General features: G+C 38.8%; 1 protein-coding gene across 3 annotated transcripts in view; it reads left to right on the top strand.

Annotated features, from left to right (window-relative positions):
• The window catches only part of ORC3 (origin recognition complex subunit 3), an 88,294-nt gene extending 73,891 nt beyond the window's left edge, over positions 1–14,403 (top strand). The window contains exons 14-20 of one of the 3 annotated variants that reach the window (XM_032154890.2): positions 388–521; positions 4,176–4,255; positions 5,194–5,291; positions 9,954–10,095; positions 11,691–11,807; positions 12,704–12,783; positions 13,969–14,403. In XM_032154890.2, the coding sequence (XP_032010781.1) occupies positions 388–521; positions 4,176–4,255; positions 5,194–5,291; positions 9,954–10,095; positions 11,691–11,807; positions 12,704–12,783; positions 13,969–14,074 (757 nt within the window). In that variant the 3' untranslated portion in view covers positions 14,075–14,403. Of the gene's footprint in view, positions 1–387; positions 522–4,175; positions 4,256–5,193; positions 5,292–9,953; positions 10,096–11,690; positions 11,808–12,703; positions 12,784–13,961 lie in introns of all 3 variants that reach the window. The other 2 variants (XM_032154896.2, XM_032154905.2) reach the window with 2 other exon arrangements.
• Positions 14,404–16,828: the final 2,425 nt, after the last annotated feature.

Genomic DNA, 16,828 nt, shown 5'->3' on the forward strand with positions numbered 1-16,828 from the left:
AGTTCTTCTTGTCATTTAATTTTTAAGTCTCCATCTAACCTGTGAAATAAGCAAGTTATTATTTCCATTTTACAGACAACGAACCAAGGATCAGAGATGTATAGTAACCTTGTTCTATATTACAAACATAGTGTTAGAGCCACACTATGAATCCAGACCTTTGTAAATTTTCTAAGCTAAACTTTATCATGAGAACCCTTCAGGAATTCTTCTGAATGTCACATATATGGAGGAAAATCTCTCCAAAAAATGTTGATAGCTACTAATGAAGAATTTCTTTTATCTTCTGAGCAGAAACATTTAATATGTATATTAAATAAAATGTTTTTTAAGTGTTAATTTTCTAGTTATATTACATTTCCTGTCACTGACTCTGTTCTGTTCTAGGATGTTGGCAAAGGATGAACTCATGACCATCCTTGAGAAATGTTTCAAGGTTTTTAAGTCTTACTGTGAAAACCACCTTGGCAGCACAGCTAAGAGAATAGAGGAGTTCCTGGCCCAGTTTCAGAGCCTGGATGGTAAGAGTGTAATATCCTCCCAATTCTATTGGCCATGACAGTCATTTAACTAAAATGGCATGGAAAACCCCACCTTCCGATGTGCTTAGAGATAAAGACTTAAAGTAGTTCATGATCAGTCAGTATGCCAAGCCTCATAGTATCACGTTTTAACAATCACAAATAGGCCAAATGTTTCTCTTCTAGATTTGGTTTAAACAATGAAGAGCATCAAATGGGCAGAAAAAGAAATTCTTTCTCCAGATTGACAGTTTAGGGGACTTGTCTTTAAAAAGTCAACAAAAAGAAATCGAAAAGATTGGAAAGAGTAGCAGGGTGTCATAATTAAGAACTCTTTTTAGAGGTTTTTTCTTAAGCATTTCATCAAGTTCTTTATAGATTTCCAAAGCACTGCATAAATCATTTGTAAGCTTGAATAATTAATAGCTATGAAATGCTTTCACAGCATTGAGGCTCATTGGTATGTTGATTACCAAAATCTGCATGAGGCTTACTTTAATCGGATTTACAAAAGCTGGAATCTTTCAGTCCTAAATTAACTGAGGCAGCCTGGCACTCTTCATTGTTGGAGGGTTACAGTTTCTCTCTTTTGCTTGACCTCCACGTGATCATTTATATATCCTGAACGCTTAGGGTGTCTGATTGTATATAGGTAGCCATGTTCTGTTCCCTAAATACTAGCTTTTCATGGGCTCTTCTTGCTCTGTTTCTAGCACCAAAGTATGGTATTCTTTTAGTAGAACAATAACAACAATAAAAAATATTGGTGTGTACCTTTTACTTTTCCCAAATTTAGGGCAATTTTTTAATGGAGTTTTGGGGGAAAAGGTAGTTTTTTCATATATAATCACATAGACTTGGACATGACATGTTGAAAATATCTTATTTAAAATGTCTGTTTTAATCCTTTTTTTATGTTTGGCAAGTGCTTGTCTTAAAAATCTTTTGGCTTTAGGAAACTGCTTTTGCAAAAATCTTTCCATATCTCTCCATAGCTGCAATGTGAGGCACCTGATGAGTGCTCAGTCATGGAAGATGAAAGAGAATGTTTGCCTGACTAGAGTGGCCTGAGCAGCCAGAGTGAGGAAGTCATCAACAGGCACTAAGGGATTTTCTTTCATGTTATGTGTGGGCATTGCTCTTGCCACTGCAGCATGAGCTCAACTACTTTTCAGAACACAAAAACTTTTAAGGGCTGGATGTTGGTATTATTAAGATCATTGAGTTCAGCTATATAACCAGAAACTAAAGTCTAGGAAAAGACGGCAGCTTGTTTGAGATCACACAGCTAGCTAGTGGTAGCACTCAGACCAGAGCCCATCTCTCTTAACCACTAGTTCATTGTTTTTCTGTCGCTGACCTACAATATAAATGCCCTAGTAGTGATCACTGGATCAGCAAGGGGCCACCCTTAAGTACATAAATAGGGTAAAAGGCTTAGAAAACTAGAAGGTAAATACCGTGTAAATTTCAATCTTTTACAAACTGGGACTTATGAAGATTGCTGTAAAAATAAACTGCACATATAATTTTTTCTTCTTTTTTTGCTGGACACCATTAACTGGAGGTAATCTAGATACATTTTTAATTAGAGTTAATATAATATGAGCTAGTAAACAAATTGTGTGATATGCTAGAACTAAATAAAGGAATGCAGCTTTTGAAATGGGAAGGTTGAAGATTAAGATGATTAGTAGCCTAAAGAATAAAGAATTTTACAAATTAAAGCAAAACCACTGTCTTGAAGAAATGTCTGTTATTTCCTGATTTTCAAAAGTGACTCATTATTAATAATAAACTGAAATTAAAACTCCCCACGTTGGATGAGTAGAAATATTTGGCTATATGCTATCTCTGTTCCTTAACATTTATTACATATTACAGTTTGGGTTTAAAATTACAGTTGGGAAGAGTTAAGTAGGACAGAGTGTCATATCAGATTTTTTTTGAGACAGGATCTTGCTGTGTTGTCCAGACTTAAGTGCAGTTGTGCAGTCATAGCTCACAGTTACCTCAGAACTCCTGGGCTCAAGTAATACTCCTGCCTCCACCTCCTGAGTAGCTAGGACTACAGAAAAGGGCCACAGTATCCAGCTGAATTTTTTTTTTTTTTTTTTTTTTGGAGACAGAGTCTCCCTCTGTTGTCCAGGCTGGAGTGCAGTAGCATGATGGGCTCACTGCAGCCTCTACCTCCCAGACTCAAGTGATCCTCCCATCTTAGCCTCCCAAGTAGCTGGGACTACAGGCATGTCCCACCACACTTGGCTAATTTTTTTGTATTTTTGTAGGGATGGGGTTTTGCCGTGTTGCTCAGGCTGGTCTCAAACTCCTGGGTTCAAGCAATCTGCCTGCCTCAGCCTCCCAAAGTGTTGAGATTACAGGCATAAGCCCCGTCATCAGCCTAATTAATTTTTTTTTTTTTTTTTTTGGAGTAGAGACAGTGTCTCACTATGTTTCCCAGCCTGGTCTCAAACTCCTTGTCTCAAGTAATCCTCACACCGTGGCCTCCCAAAGTGCTGGGATTATAGGAATGAGGCACTTCATTCAGCCCATATTAGATGTATTTTAGAGGCACATTAGGTTTATTAACATGTAGCAGACTACATGTTAATGACATGGGACAAAGAATCTAGTAGACATTTTAACCTTTAGTAATGTCTTTTTTGAACCAGAAATTACTTATAGCTAAAAAGCAGTTTATTCTTTAAGCCAGTGTGTATTCTCCAGCTGCATCCTCCTGTCATAGTTTCCGGCCAAACAAACCATGTGTGTGGAGTTCACAAAACCCAACCTGCACTTGAAGAAGAATATGAGAGCCTTATGCTCTCTAGAAGGAGCACAGCTGTACATTTAAGCAGTTATGGTTTTCTTTCCCTTTGCCAAAGAACCATGATGCACTTTATGTTTTAGTGGATTATTTCAAAACTTTTACACACTACCCTCTTCATACTCAAATTTTGTTGTTTACAATCTTGACATAATCAAAGGAAAACAGTTTTAAGTTTTTATGATTTTTTTAAAAAGCTATGTATAACATCAAAAATATTTGAGACTGGCTGGGCGTGGTGGCTCGCGCCTGTAATCCTAGCACTTTGGGAGGCCAAGGCGGGTGGATCACCTGAGATCAGCAGTTTGAGACCAGCCTGGCCAACGTGGCGAAACCCCTTCTCTACTAAAAATACAAAAATTAGCCAGGCATGGTGGCCGGCGCCTGTAATCCCAGCTACTCCGGAGGCTGAGGCAGGAGAAGCGCTTGAACTGGGAGGAGGAGGTTGCAGTGAGCCAAGATGGCGCCACTGCACTCCAGCCTGAGCAACAGAGCAAGACTCTGTCTGAAAAAAAAAAAAATTTTTTTTGAGACTTTTTGCTGTTGGTTTGAGGGAGTTTTGTTAGGTTGTATTTTGTTTTGTTTTCATTGTGGTAACACTTTTAAAATTCAGTAGCTGATTTTTTGAAGACATCACTACAGCACAGGTTATGTATTATTGGCCTTCAGCTTCTGTAAGAAATCATTTATCAGATGGAATCTTGATCCCTTGCCACATTAAAAAAATATATATAGGTGAAACTTTTACTTCCTTTGGAGTAGTAGAAATGTTTGTTCTCTTGACTTGAATTTACCCTCATTGATGTCTATTGGTTTTGTATTAAAAGCAGAAACCAAAGAGGAAGAAGATGCTTCTGGGTCACAGCCAAAGGGGCTTCAGAAGACAGACCTCTATCATCTTCAGAAGGTCAGGTTACTTTCCTCCCTTCCAGCTGCATCCTGTGACACTCCCTTTTTTCAGTTTGTCCTCTAGATTAGCTCTGCCTGGATGTTTTTGTTTTCATTTTTAAACCACAACCAGGAACAAAGCAGACTTTTAACTCACTTCTAAGTTGAACATCCTGTTAGTCCCATTGCCATCATTACTCTACATACACACATTCTGGAACCTACTAGCTAACATAGGTGGAAACCATTCCTGTGGGCTCAGCAAGAGAAAGAGAATTAGCTAGCAATAAGAGAAAATGGGAACATGGCTGCACAAATCTGATTATTTATCTGATGTATTTTTCTGTTTGATCAAACTGAGAGATTTAAAAGAGCCTAACTCATTCGTTTTAGTTACTTTTCTTGATTTTTAAAAATGCATATTCAAGTATAGAGCGGAAATTGAGCCACAGTATGTCCAATATATTCTTTTTCAGATAGTTCTAACTTTAGGATCTTGATTGTCAAAATGAAGAACCTTCTTTGTACTGTGATACCAAATTATGATAAATGTATAGTAAAATTTCAGTCTAAGTAAAATAAAACACATGGAATCTATTCTGTTAGTATGGCAAAAAGGCAAGATTTTTTTCTTTATCCTGTTAAGTCCTTTTCTTAAATGAATTAATGGACTGAATAGTGAGCACTCTGCCATGTAATTTAGTAGTAAAGTGAACTGCCCTTTTCCTCTTTCCCCAAAAATTTACTTGTATATTATAAAGCAAAACACCTTTGAGGCGAGATTCTTGCCAGACCTTAAAAATAAAAAGAATAAACAAAACCCATTTTGATCTTTCTGTGTACATCCTGTCTTATGGAAAGGGCATCAGCTGCTTCTATAGAACTTACCAACAGAGCTCCCTCTGAGGGGTTTTCTGTCTCAGGATCACCAGAAAAGCTATGTTCTTTTATCCATAGTCCTTATTGGAAATGAAGGAGTTAAGAAGAAGTAAGAAGCAAACCAAATTTGAAGTACTCAGAGAAAATGTTGTGAACTTCATTGACTGTCTAGTGAGGTAAGTCTAAATTTAGCTCTTAAGAGCTAAAAATCATGCTGTTTTTCCAAATAACACTGGTGTCATAGCTGTCTATAGCCAATCCAGAACATTATTCTCCTAGGTTAGGCTTTATGCTTTTCAGGTCTCTCCATCTAGCTTAGAATTGTAATTTTTAGGCCGGGCGGTGTGGCTCACGCCTGTAATCCCAGCACTTTGGGAGGCCGAGGCGGGCGGATCATGAGGTCAGGAGATCGAGACCATCCTGGCTAACAAGGTGAAACCCCGTCTCTACTGAAAGTACAAAAAATTAGCCAGGTGTGGTGGCGGGTGCCTGTAGTCCCAGCTACCCGGGAGGCTGGTACAGGAGAATGGCGTGAACCCAGGAGGCAGAGCTTGCAGTGAGCCAAGATCCTGCCACTGCACTCCAGCCTGGGCAATGGTGCAAGACTCCGTCTCAAAAAAAAAAAAAAAAAATTGTAATTTTTATTCTTTTTCCATCATTATCAAGATGTCTAATCAAATGACTTAGTTCATTCTTTTACTCTCAGTTCAAGAATACAGGCTTAAATTTGATCTACTTCATTAGGCCAGGTGGGGAGAGATGAGATAGAAAGTGAGTGTTTCTCTTCCTAATAATAAAGTATTTGTATTACACTTTATCTTTGCTAGGAGTAAATGCTGGATCTGAGCCAAGCCCAGAAAACAGAGCAGACTAGCCATGCTGCTCTATTTTATCCTGAAGAAAGAACATTTAATTCTAAACAATGCCAGTGTACCTCATTATCAGCACTAAATTTATGTTAAGACATGTGCTTGGTAAATTTAGAAGTCTACCAATTAATCCAGCCTGTGTTTTAAGATGTTTCCTTTTTAGGAAACCCAGATCATTCTGATTCATGGATTTCCCAAAAGTCAGCTTTATGTAGCCGTGTAAAATCACCCACCTAAGTTTGGTGGAAGTTGGGCATGCTACAGAAAAAAATGAGAAGTGTGCAAAGGAAAATGATTTAATACCTAAAAAGTGGGGCGGGGGGAACCTGTTATCATTGTTTATTGTAATTTTTAATGGCAGTTTAAACCCAGCAGCAGGCTAGGCACTGATAAAGTACTGAGAAAATAGCAGCACAATTATTAAAGAGAAAGAGTGCTTTTCTGACAAATTACATGTCTTTTCTGAAAGTGAAAAGTTTAGTTTTCCAGAATAATGTGGGGACAGAGTCATTGTTCCTAGTCATTGTTCCTAGTCATTGGGGAGAAATTGCTAATGCCATGAAAAGGTCCAAAACGATCAACCAAGGCCAGGTGCGTTGGCTCACGCCTATAATCCCAGCACCTTGGGAGGCCAAGGTGGGCAGATCACTTGACGTCAGGAGTTTGAGACCAGCCTGGCCATCATGGTGAAACCCTGACTCTACTAAAAATACAAAAAATAGCTGGGCATGGTGGGGCACACCTGTAGTCCCTGCTACTCGGGAGGCTGAGGCAGGAGAATGGCTTGAACCCGGGAGGCAGAGGTTGCAGTGAGCCGAGATCACGCCACTGCACTCCAGCCTAAGCAACAGAGCAAGACTCCATCTCGAGAAAAAAAAAAAAAAAAGTGATGAACTGCAATATTGGCCAAATACTGGTCAAAAATTACATAGAGTTAACCTTGCCCTACTGGGCTTTCCTTTTCTTGTAGAGTCTAGCCCCAAACTCTTGACTCTTCCCTTTTACCAGGTAGTGAACATGGTTGTCACTAAAAATAATTTTGCAATGTGATTTGCCAATTTTAGGCCAAATGTCGGGTTCCAGAGTTCTTACAAATTTCAAATTGTAGGCTCTGAAATCACATCAGCCGTTTCCGTCATGATCCTTCACCTAATATGTCTGACTTTTTACCTTTCTGAGCAGTTGTTGAAATAATGCTCAGTATGATTAAATGTGTTTTGTTGTAAAATCACAAAATCTTCCATACTAGGATTTAGTGTCTTTACCAAGATTGTCCCAGGAGAGAAGAGATTAGAATTGTAGCATGTTAAAGCTAAAAGAGACCTGAAGAGTCAGCCCTTTGGCAGCTAAAGGCCAGAGAGAGGCTGTGACTCATGCAAGGTCACACAGTCTCGTTCTCCTGACACCTGCCAAAAGGCCCTCTCCATTTCTCTACACTGCCCTCAACAGCCACACCACAGATGTCTGGGCAGAGCTTGGAGTTTTGAAGAAAGGATGTCCTTTAAAGACAAATATAAGCAGGAGACTTCAGGAGGCAGAGTTCACAGTATACCATGAGCAGCTCTTGGCAAAAATACTGACAGGCAAGAATAAATTGCCAGATCTTGAGAGCTGAGAATAAATTGCCACTTTCTAAGTTACTGTTTTTGCCAATAGCAAGCTTCAACTTTGTAGCCCTTGTTGATACTAATTCCACCAGTTCCTTCAGAACCACCTCTTTCAGGGAAGGCCTATCATTTGTCTGGTCTGAATCCAAAATGAGCATAATGCAGTGCTTTAGTGCCAGACTCATTGCTTATTTCTTCTCATATAAATAAGTCACAGAAATATATTTCCATGCCAATCTCCAAGTCTGCAGTCAGATAAAAATTCTAATGTATAATGTATTTTGTTACTGTTGTTGTTCAACTAATGTAGCCAGTGGAAACAAAATTAAGGCAGATATTTTATTTTTGCTCTGATGGTTCTTTGAGGATATCTAGAGAGGTCTTTTGCCTTGGGAAATGCCTGAATTTCTATATATCACATGTAAAAATGTTAAAATATGAGGCAACAGTTTGAGTTTCTGAAGCTGACTCTATCTGATTGCCTTGTTAGATATCCAATCCTTATTACATAGCAGGAACTGCAACAAGATCTTTTAATGACAGCCATGTATAATGATTGGGAAATAACTGCATGAGGTTAGTGTAGGAAGAGTTTATGGTCAGAAATTACAAATTGGTAGCTAGCCATCACAGAAACTATTTCCTGAAGCTACAGCTAAGTTAACTTAACCTTGAGTAATTAAGATGTTAACAGTATCTGAGGTATGGAATACTGTTCCTTAGTGAGGATCAAGTCAAAATCATACAAGTAAGTTTTGTTCCAGTTGACTTTGGAGAAGGAGCAGTACCTAGAATTAGAATGAGCAAGGGGTCATTAGCTCTTGAGATGGGGGAGGAAAGGAGGATGGTGAAGAGTGATGTCCATGTTGAATACCCTTTCCACTTCCTCTCCAGAGCTCCTGGCCACATCAGGACAAAGTAAGTGTAGGGGATTTCTAGGAAGTGGTATCCTCTCCAGAAGAAGAGAAAGGATACTTGGAAGAAGGGGAATAATGTCCCCAGTGACTGGGCTGAGGTAGCTGCTTTGCTGTGCTTGTACTGGTGGGAAAAGGAGCTGACACAAGCTGTCATGTGGCCAAAATACTTTAGGCTCAGGACTGGACTAAGCCCCAGAAATCTTCTTTATGAAGTCATGTGAGTTAACTATATACTTTAATCCAGTTAGTGACATTACTTTGTCTATGGGTTATGTGTGCCAAAGCTTCTCCCCTCCAATTTGCCACCCTCCAGGCATCCAGGATGATATCACTGTCATGGCACAGACCACCTGATGGGCTCATTATACATGCAAAGCAAATTTTTAATGCCGTATTTTTTAGTTCCAAATTTATTAAAATTGTTTTATCATCTAGCTCATAGGTGAAAAAAATCCCAAATTATGGTAGATTTTTTATAAGTGAAATTTTATTAATGATTTGTTTTTCAATACTCTGAAACTAAGATTTAGTCTTTTCTGCCTTCTAACGTAATAAATAATTCCAATATATAAAAAACTTTTGGGCCGGGCACGGTGGCTCACACCTGTAATCCCAGCACTTTGGGAGGCCAAGGTGGGTGGATCACCTGAGGTCAAGAGTTCAAGACCAGCCTGGTCAACATGGTGAAACCTCATCTCTATTAAAAATACAAAAATTAGCTGGGCGTGTTGGCGGGCACCTGTAATCCCAGCCTCTTGGGAGGCTGAGGGCTGAGGCAGGAGACTCACTTGAACCTGGGAGGCAGAGGTTGCAGTGAGCCAAGATCGCACCATTGCACTCCAGTCTGGGCGACAAGAGCGAAACTCCGTCTCAAAAAAAACCAAAACAAAACAAAACAAAAAAACCAAAAACAACTTTTGAGGTGTCATTTTCATGAAAGATACCAACTAAAAATTTTCTGTGATCCAAGAAGAATTTCCTGAACTCTTAATTCCAGGCCTGTGTTTAATATTGCCAAAGGTTAAATGTTAGCTGTGCTAGAAAATGTAGATATCTGTTTTCTCATTTACTTTAAGAAATGCTATCTTGAAGATTTCTAAGCAGAAATATAGTATATATACATTTGTTCCTAAAGGTTTAACTCAGAACTGAAATATACAGCTTCTTATAAACAGTCTAGAGGTAGTTTTAAAAACTATTATATGGAAGAGATGCAGTTCTGAGTGAAACTGTATTAGAGCTGATATTTGGGTTTGTTTCGTTTGTTTTTGGTTGTTAATTTTGCTTTTAGTAAATGGTTCAGTCCTCTACAGAGAGAGGACTGACAAAAATGTTATAGTGAAAACTGAAGTCCAACAGAGCTTAAAGGAAACAATATATATATTATATATAAAGAAAATAAACCTGTGCTTATCTAAACATGGATGCCTGACTGGCTGTTTCAGAGAATACCTTCTGCCTCCTGAGACACAGCCTCTCCATGAGGTAGTGTACTTCAGTGCTGCCCATGCCCTTCGTGAGCATTTAAATGCTGCTCCGCGAATTGCCCTCCATACTGCACTCAACAATCCTTACTATTATCTCAAGGTAAGATGAACATTTAGTTTTCTGATAGTTTAGCTCAGACTCTGGGCGTCATTGTCATAAAAATATACGAAATTTGCAGTTACGTTTTAATGAGCAGAGAGTCGGCAACTCAGGGTTGCACCTCTCATATATTTTTTAAAATTCTTTAGACTGTAGAAAAAAATTTCTAACCCCATAAAGATACCAATTAGTAGTCAGCTGTTGCTGCCAGTTTTTGACCATGTGTAATCTTTGCCCTTCACATGCTAAAGTCAGATCATAGGCACAAAGACTTGAGAGTATAATGTTACCACTCTTGTGAAAATAAAGGAAATGTTTCCTGTAAACATAACAGCAGATAGGGATTAAACAATATGGCCTAATAAATTACTGAAATACCGAAATGGTTGTTTCTAGTGGGAAAGAGAAATACTTTGGAACTTCATCTTGGATTTTAAAACAAAGAAAGATCTATTCTGAGATCATCTGCAGAGCTGAGTGTAGAGGATAACCAGCAGTCTGCCACTAAAACTCCTGGGGCAGCACACTTCAGCAGTGCCCTTAAAGTCCAGACACAGTTATCAACTCCTGGAAGCTCTTTAAACAATAGCTCAAGACAGCCCACAATTTTAGAAACTAGTCTTATGACTGGGCAAAATGATCACTTTAAACATTCAATAAGCTGTATATACATGAAAGAGTTGTAAGTTAAGTACCCAGAAATCTTGCCACAATAAATACTTAAGAAGCAACTCCATAAGACCTATGAAGAGCATTCCAGTGTATTGGCTTCTCATTGCAAAATGGCACACAAACATGCAGAGTATTACGAGAATGTTGAGTAGGACGATATAAGTCAATGGTTTTCAGTGATGGTGAAAACCACTGAATAATTTCATACTTAAAGAACCAAAAAATCAGTTAATTTTAATATATAAACCATAAATTAAAACTTACAAAATCTATCTTCTTGGCTAGTGGGTCACAGAAGAGAACTAGTATGATTTCAGTTGTCTTTGGGTGGGATATATTATAATACACCCCTGATATTATAATATCAGAGCAGGGTGTGTATGTAAGACTTTGTGTTTTTCAATAAAAGCCATGGATTTCAAATAGGTTGAAGAAACACTGATGATTTCTATAGGGCTTAAGATCTGCAGTGTTGACAATGTAGTCTTTTCTTTAAAAGAAATTTATACCCCTGGTAAGTGGTATTAGTATTTACTAATACACTATAGTAATTGTTAGAATTCAGCTAATTATAAGTGTTGGAAGTACCATTTTATTAAATATTCCTAAAGATTTCCATAAACTTTTTACATTAAGTGCATTCAGATCTCAGAAATTAGTAATTTATGGATTGAAATGAAAAATATGCTTATCTTCTAATCCTGAGAATATTCTTCTAGTGACTAAGAACTAGAGGGGTTATGACCAAGACATAAACCTAAACAAGAACTAGCTAACTATTGGATAGACCCACTCACTAAATAAGGGAAACACAGATTCCATTTACTGATTTACTCAGTGTAGGTTGGGGGCCTCATTAATGTCTGATTTTATTCCTAATAATTTCTAAAAGTGAGTCATCTTAGTTTACTGTTATTTGTTAGAATGAAGCACTGAAAAGCGAAGAAGGCTGCATTCCGAATATCGCCCCAGACATCTGCATAGCATACAAACTGCACCTAGAGTGTAGCAGGCTCATCAACCTCGTGGACTGGTCAGAGGTAGGTTGTAGGGAAAAGAACAAGCTAGATATTTTTCTAACCATCCATGATGACTTTCTCAGAATAGTTTTATACTTTAGTGCTTTGGAATTTATCTTGTGTTTAATGCCTTGTCTTTTATTTGGAAAGCATAAATCACTTCAAATTTTAAAAGTTCCTTAGGAAGTGGTAGCCCAACAGTCCCCACTCCCAATCCCCTGCCCTCTGATCGTGAATTCCTTAACTAAGCCAATTCTGTGTTCATGCCAGGTCAAAATAAGTATGTGATCTAACCCAATAGTTAGCATTAAGCAAAAACTAAACAATTTAGGTCAGTTCTGTTATTTCACAAAATAAAGTATATTATTAACTAGCATTTCTCTTCTTGCGTAAAAGAAAAAAATAGAAATAACTACACAACACATTTAGCAATCAGGAAGTACAAGGAATACTTGGCAAGGCAATAAACAACTGTTGTTATTCTTTAAAATAAACAACTATTCTTTCTGTCTTCAGAATAGTATTACAAAGATCTTAACTCTATTAAAGGCCTTACAGATGTCTTGTCGCCATTAAAAAATATCCATAGTTGGCTGCTTCCAAGAAAAATAGATATTTTCCTGGAGTAAGATTAGTAGAGGAAACAGGGCTTTCTTTTTCTTTTAACTTTGACTAGCTTTGTTTCTTGTTTTTCTCTGCGTACTGTTAGTTCTCTGAAACAAGATTATTCAGGAACCATTACTTTATCTTTTAATATATAAGTGGTTTAAAGTGATCATCAGTGTAGTTTTGACAATCTTAAATTTGACATAATGAAGAATATGTGCCAGCTATCAACAGCCATTAAAAGAAGTATAGTAAAAGATGTTTGGCAACTGTAGATATTTTTATTTTCTTCTGTCTTGTCTATTCAAAAGGCTTTTGCAACAGTTGTGACAGCTGCTGAAAAAGTGGATACAAATTCTGCAACCTCAGAAGAAATGAATGAAATTATCCAGTATCCTTTTAAAACCATTTCTACAATGTCCAGATACACATAAAATATAACTTTATAATTTCTCCAGATCTACACTAGATATTTATAAAGGCATACTCCTAACAACCATATTACTTGTTAATATTAACCATATGGTGCCAGAATAACTGAAATTTCTGAATCTTTATTTTGAATTTAATCCAAAATGAGACCAAACCTAAAACTTTTGGTATCAAATTTATGTCAAGATTACATTTTAAAATTTACCAAAAATGAAACTGCCATTATTGAATTCTCTTTTTTTGTTTTTTGTTGGTTTTTTTTTTTTTTTTTTTTTTTTGAGATGGAGCCTCGCTCTATCACCCAGGCTGGAGTGCAGTAGTGTTATCTTGGCTCACTGCAACGTCCACCTCCTGGGTTCAAGCAATTCTCCTGCCTCAGCCTCCCAAGTAGCTGGGATTACAGGTGCCCGCCACCACGCCCAGCTAATTTTTGTATTTTTAGTAGAGACGGGGTTTCACCATGTTGGCCAGGCTGGTCTCGAACTCCTGACCTTGTGATCCGCCCGCCTCGGCCTCCCAAAGTGCTAGGATTATAGGTGTGAGCCACCTCACCCGGCCTAATTCTTTTTTGTTTTTTGTGTTTTTTTGAGACAGAGTTTCGCTATTGTTGCCCAAGCTGGAGTGCAGTGGCACGATCTCGGCTCACCGCAACCTCCACCTCCCAGGTTCAAGCGATTCTCCTGCCTCAGCTTCCCAAGTAGCTGGGATTACAGGTGCCTGCCACCATGCCTGGCTAATTTTTGTATTTTTAGGATAGATGGGATTTCACCATGTTGGCCAGGCTGGTCTCGAACTCCTGACCTTAGGTGATCTGCCTGCCTCGGCCTCCCAGAGTGCTGGGATTACAGGCATGAGCCACTGACCTGGTCTGAGTTCTCTATTTTTCTAATGTACGTTTAGAAGTGGGGGCGGGGAGCAATTTCCATACTATGTAGAACATTAGATTTAGGAAGCATTAAGTACTTTTCCATTTATGTTTTATTGATAGTGGATTCTAATTAATGTTTTCCAGTAACAGTTATAGTTTAGGAGTTTATATCTGAACTGTCTACTTCATTTTACCAACTAGTATTTTAACATTGAGATTTTAATCCCTTTTTGTCAAAAATACAGCACGGCCAGTTTCCTTAATTAAAGCCTCCAGTGCTCGGTTTATTAGAGCTGTTTCTGAACTAGAACTTTTAGGATTTATAAAACCTACCAAACAGAAGACTGACCATGTGGCAAGACTAACATGGGGAGGCTGCTAGAAAGCAAATAAGCGAAGCCAGAACTATCACATTTAGCTTAAGAGAAAAAGGTGACCAGTCATATTTACATACACTAGAGGAGCCTGTTTTGTTGAGAAGATAAATGTGTAATCCCCATTGATGTTTAACCAGAAAAGTATATTGCTAACCCCAAACAGGCATGTATCAAAACACCTGTGGAGTACTTTAGAATCCAACAAATAATATGTAACTAAAACTGCTCACACATTTTACTGTACTTTCCACAAAGTCATTACTAAATTGTGAGTAAATCATTCTTGAACTTAGAGTACATAAATGTAATAAATCCCGTTATCCAGGAGTATAAATTATTTGCAGTTGCTTTAGCAATCCTCATTCCTCATCTCCCAATGTCCTGCATCGACATTCCTCACTTTAGTGTAGTAGGCAATAAGTAACATGAATATCTTACAGGTTGTTTCTCCTGGTGACTACATAGGTTCCAAAACTGTCTCTGCCTCTCCGTCTCCTGTAGTCTTACAACTTTAAAGAAAAAAAAAAAAAAGGCCAGGCGCAGTGGCTCACACCTGTAATCCCAGCAATTTGAGAGGCCAGGGCGGATGGATCACGAGGGCAGGAGATCAAGACCATCCTGGCCAACAAGGTGAAACCCCGTCTCTCCTGAAAAATACAAAAAATCAGCCAGGTGGTGGCACATGCCTGTAGTCCCAGCTACTCGGGAGGCTGAGGCAGGGGAATTGCTCGAACCCGGGAGGCAGAGGTTGCAGTGAGCCGAGATCGGCCACTGCACTCCAGCCTGGGTGACAGAGTGAGACTCTGTGTCAAAAAAAAAAAAGTCCCAAACTGTTTGGCTTTATTTGGGCAGTAAATATTCTACTTCGGGATGACCCGTCATGGAGCCAGTAAGGCCTCTACAAATCACATCCCAAACAAATACAGCTCAGATGAGGAAAGTAAGGCCTAGATGAAATGACATCTCGATCTCTTCTATGGCAGAAACTCAGCAAGACATAATGAAACAAACATAGCTAAAGTTCATTATTTAATGCTCTACTCCCAAGAGAATTCTGGGACTTTAAGACTACTCACTAACATACAAAATTACCATGCAGATATGGGGGAAAAGTCCATGTCCAGAAAAAACTTGGTTTGCAAACTTTAGAACTATGTCATTGCAGGATTATGTGTGTGTGCCCGTGTGTGTGCTCACAGGCTTTGAAGAGTTTTATGAGTATCCGTTATCCAAAATGCTTGGAAACAGAAGTGTTTTGGATTTTAGATTTTGGAATATTTGCATTATACTTAACAAGTTCAGTTCAGCATCCAAAACCCAAAATGCTCCAGTGAGCATTTCCTTTGAGCATGTTAGTACGCAAAAAGTTTCAGATTTTGGAGCACTTCAGATTTAGGATTTGGGATATTCAACCTGCATAATCAGACCTCCTTCATTCAGGAATGTAAAAGGAGGTATTAATATGAGCTTAGAATAAAGAACACCTTAGACCTCTGGCAGCGTGGTGGGCTGAGATGACACTAATGGGTAGCTGCTCATCCTCCCCACCTCACTCCCTGCTTCAAGCACATAAAAATGCTAGATGAGCTGGGTGCAGCAGCTCGCGCCTGTAATCCCAGCACTTTGGGAGGCTGAGGCGGGCGGGTCACGTGAGGTCAGGAGTTTGAGACCAGCCTGGCCAACCTGGTGAAACCCCATCTCTACTAAAAATACAAAATTTAGCTGGGCGTGTTGGTGGGCGCCTGTAATCCCAGCTACTTGGGCGGCTGAGGCAGGAGAATCACTTGAACCTGGGAGGCGGAGGTTGCAGTGAGCTGAGACTGCACCATTGCATTCCAGCCTGGGCGACAGAGCGAGACTCTGTGTCAAAAAAATAAAAATACAAAATTAGCCGGGCGCGGTAGCACACGCCTGTAATCCCAGCTACACGGAAGGCTGAGGCAGGAGAATCGCTTAAACCCAGAAGGTGGAGGTTGTAGTGAGCCGAGATTGCACCATTGCACTCCAGCCTGGGCAAGAAGAGGGAAACTCCGTCTCAAAAACAAAACAAAACAAAAGCTAGATGAAATATATCTCAAAAAAAAAAAAAAAAAGTCAAAATGTTGCCAAGGCTAAAAAGAAGGGGAAACCCCAAGGTACCATAAATAATCAACTGCAAGTCAGAGCAGAAAGCACCTAGCCCTGCAGAGCTTTGGGAAAGACAATGACCAGTGTAGGTAGTTAAGTTAGATTAGGTATCTTTTCATCTTCATTTAAAAGGTGCCAGGATTTCTTATTCAACAGAATGTAAACACCTGTACGTATGTACACAGGACTGTCAGCTTGAATGTTAAGGAATTTATTATATGCAAACACAAGTACCACCACTACCATAGAAAGCAGCTGGACAAATAGAACCCTTGACACCTTGGAATCCATGTATTAAAGACAGAGCCTCTATCATTCTAAGGGTCTTTGAGTGAGGGTGTGAAAAACACAGGCCACCAAATGAATATGATCAAAGAATAAATTTCTCATGTCAAGTTACTGAGATTCCATTATTTACCTTCATAGCAATTAGCTCAATATTTTTTCTCAATATCCTAGTCATTCTTCTAGTCTTGCCTCCAACCATGTGTTTCATTTTTTAAACAATGGTTGGTACAAATCTAGGGAAAGAATAGGTGATTTTAATTATTTTTCCATCTATTTAAGGTAAGGAAGTTGGCAACAGGGAAGGTCTTCCAATACAAGGACACCATCACTATGTACAGTGTGGT

Source organism: Hylobates moloch, unplaced genomic scaffold (genome assembly GCF_009828535.3).
Source record: "Hylobates moloch isolate HMO894 unplaced genomic scaffold, HMol_V3 SCAFFOLD_2, whole genome shotgun sequence".
NCBI classification, from domain to species: Eukaryota; Metazoa; Chordata; class Mammalia; order Primates; family Hylobatidae; genus Hylobates; species Hylobates moloch.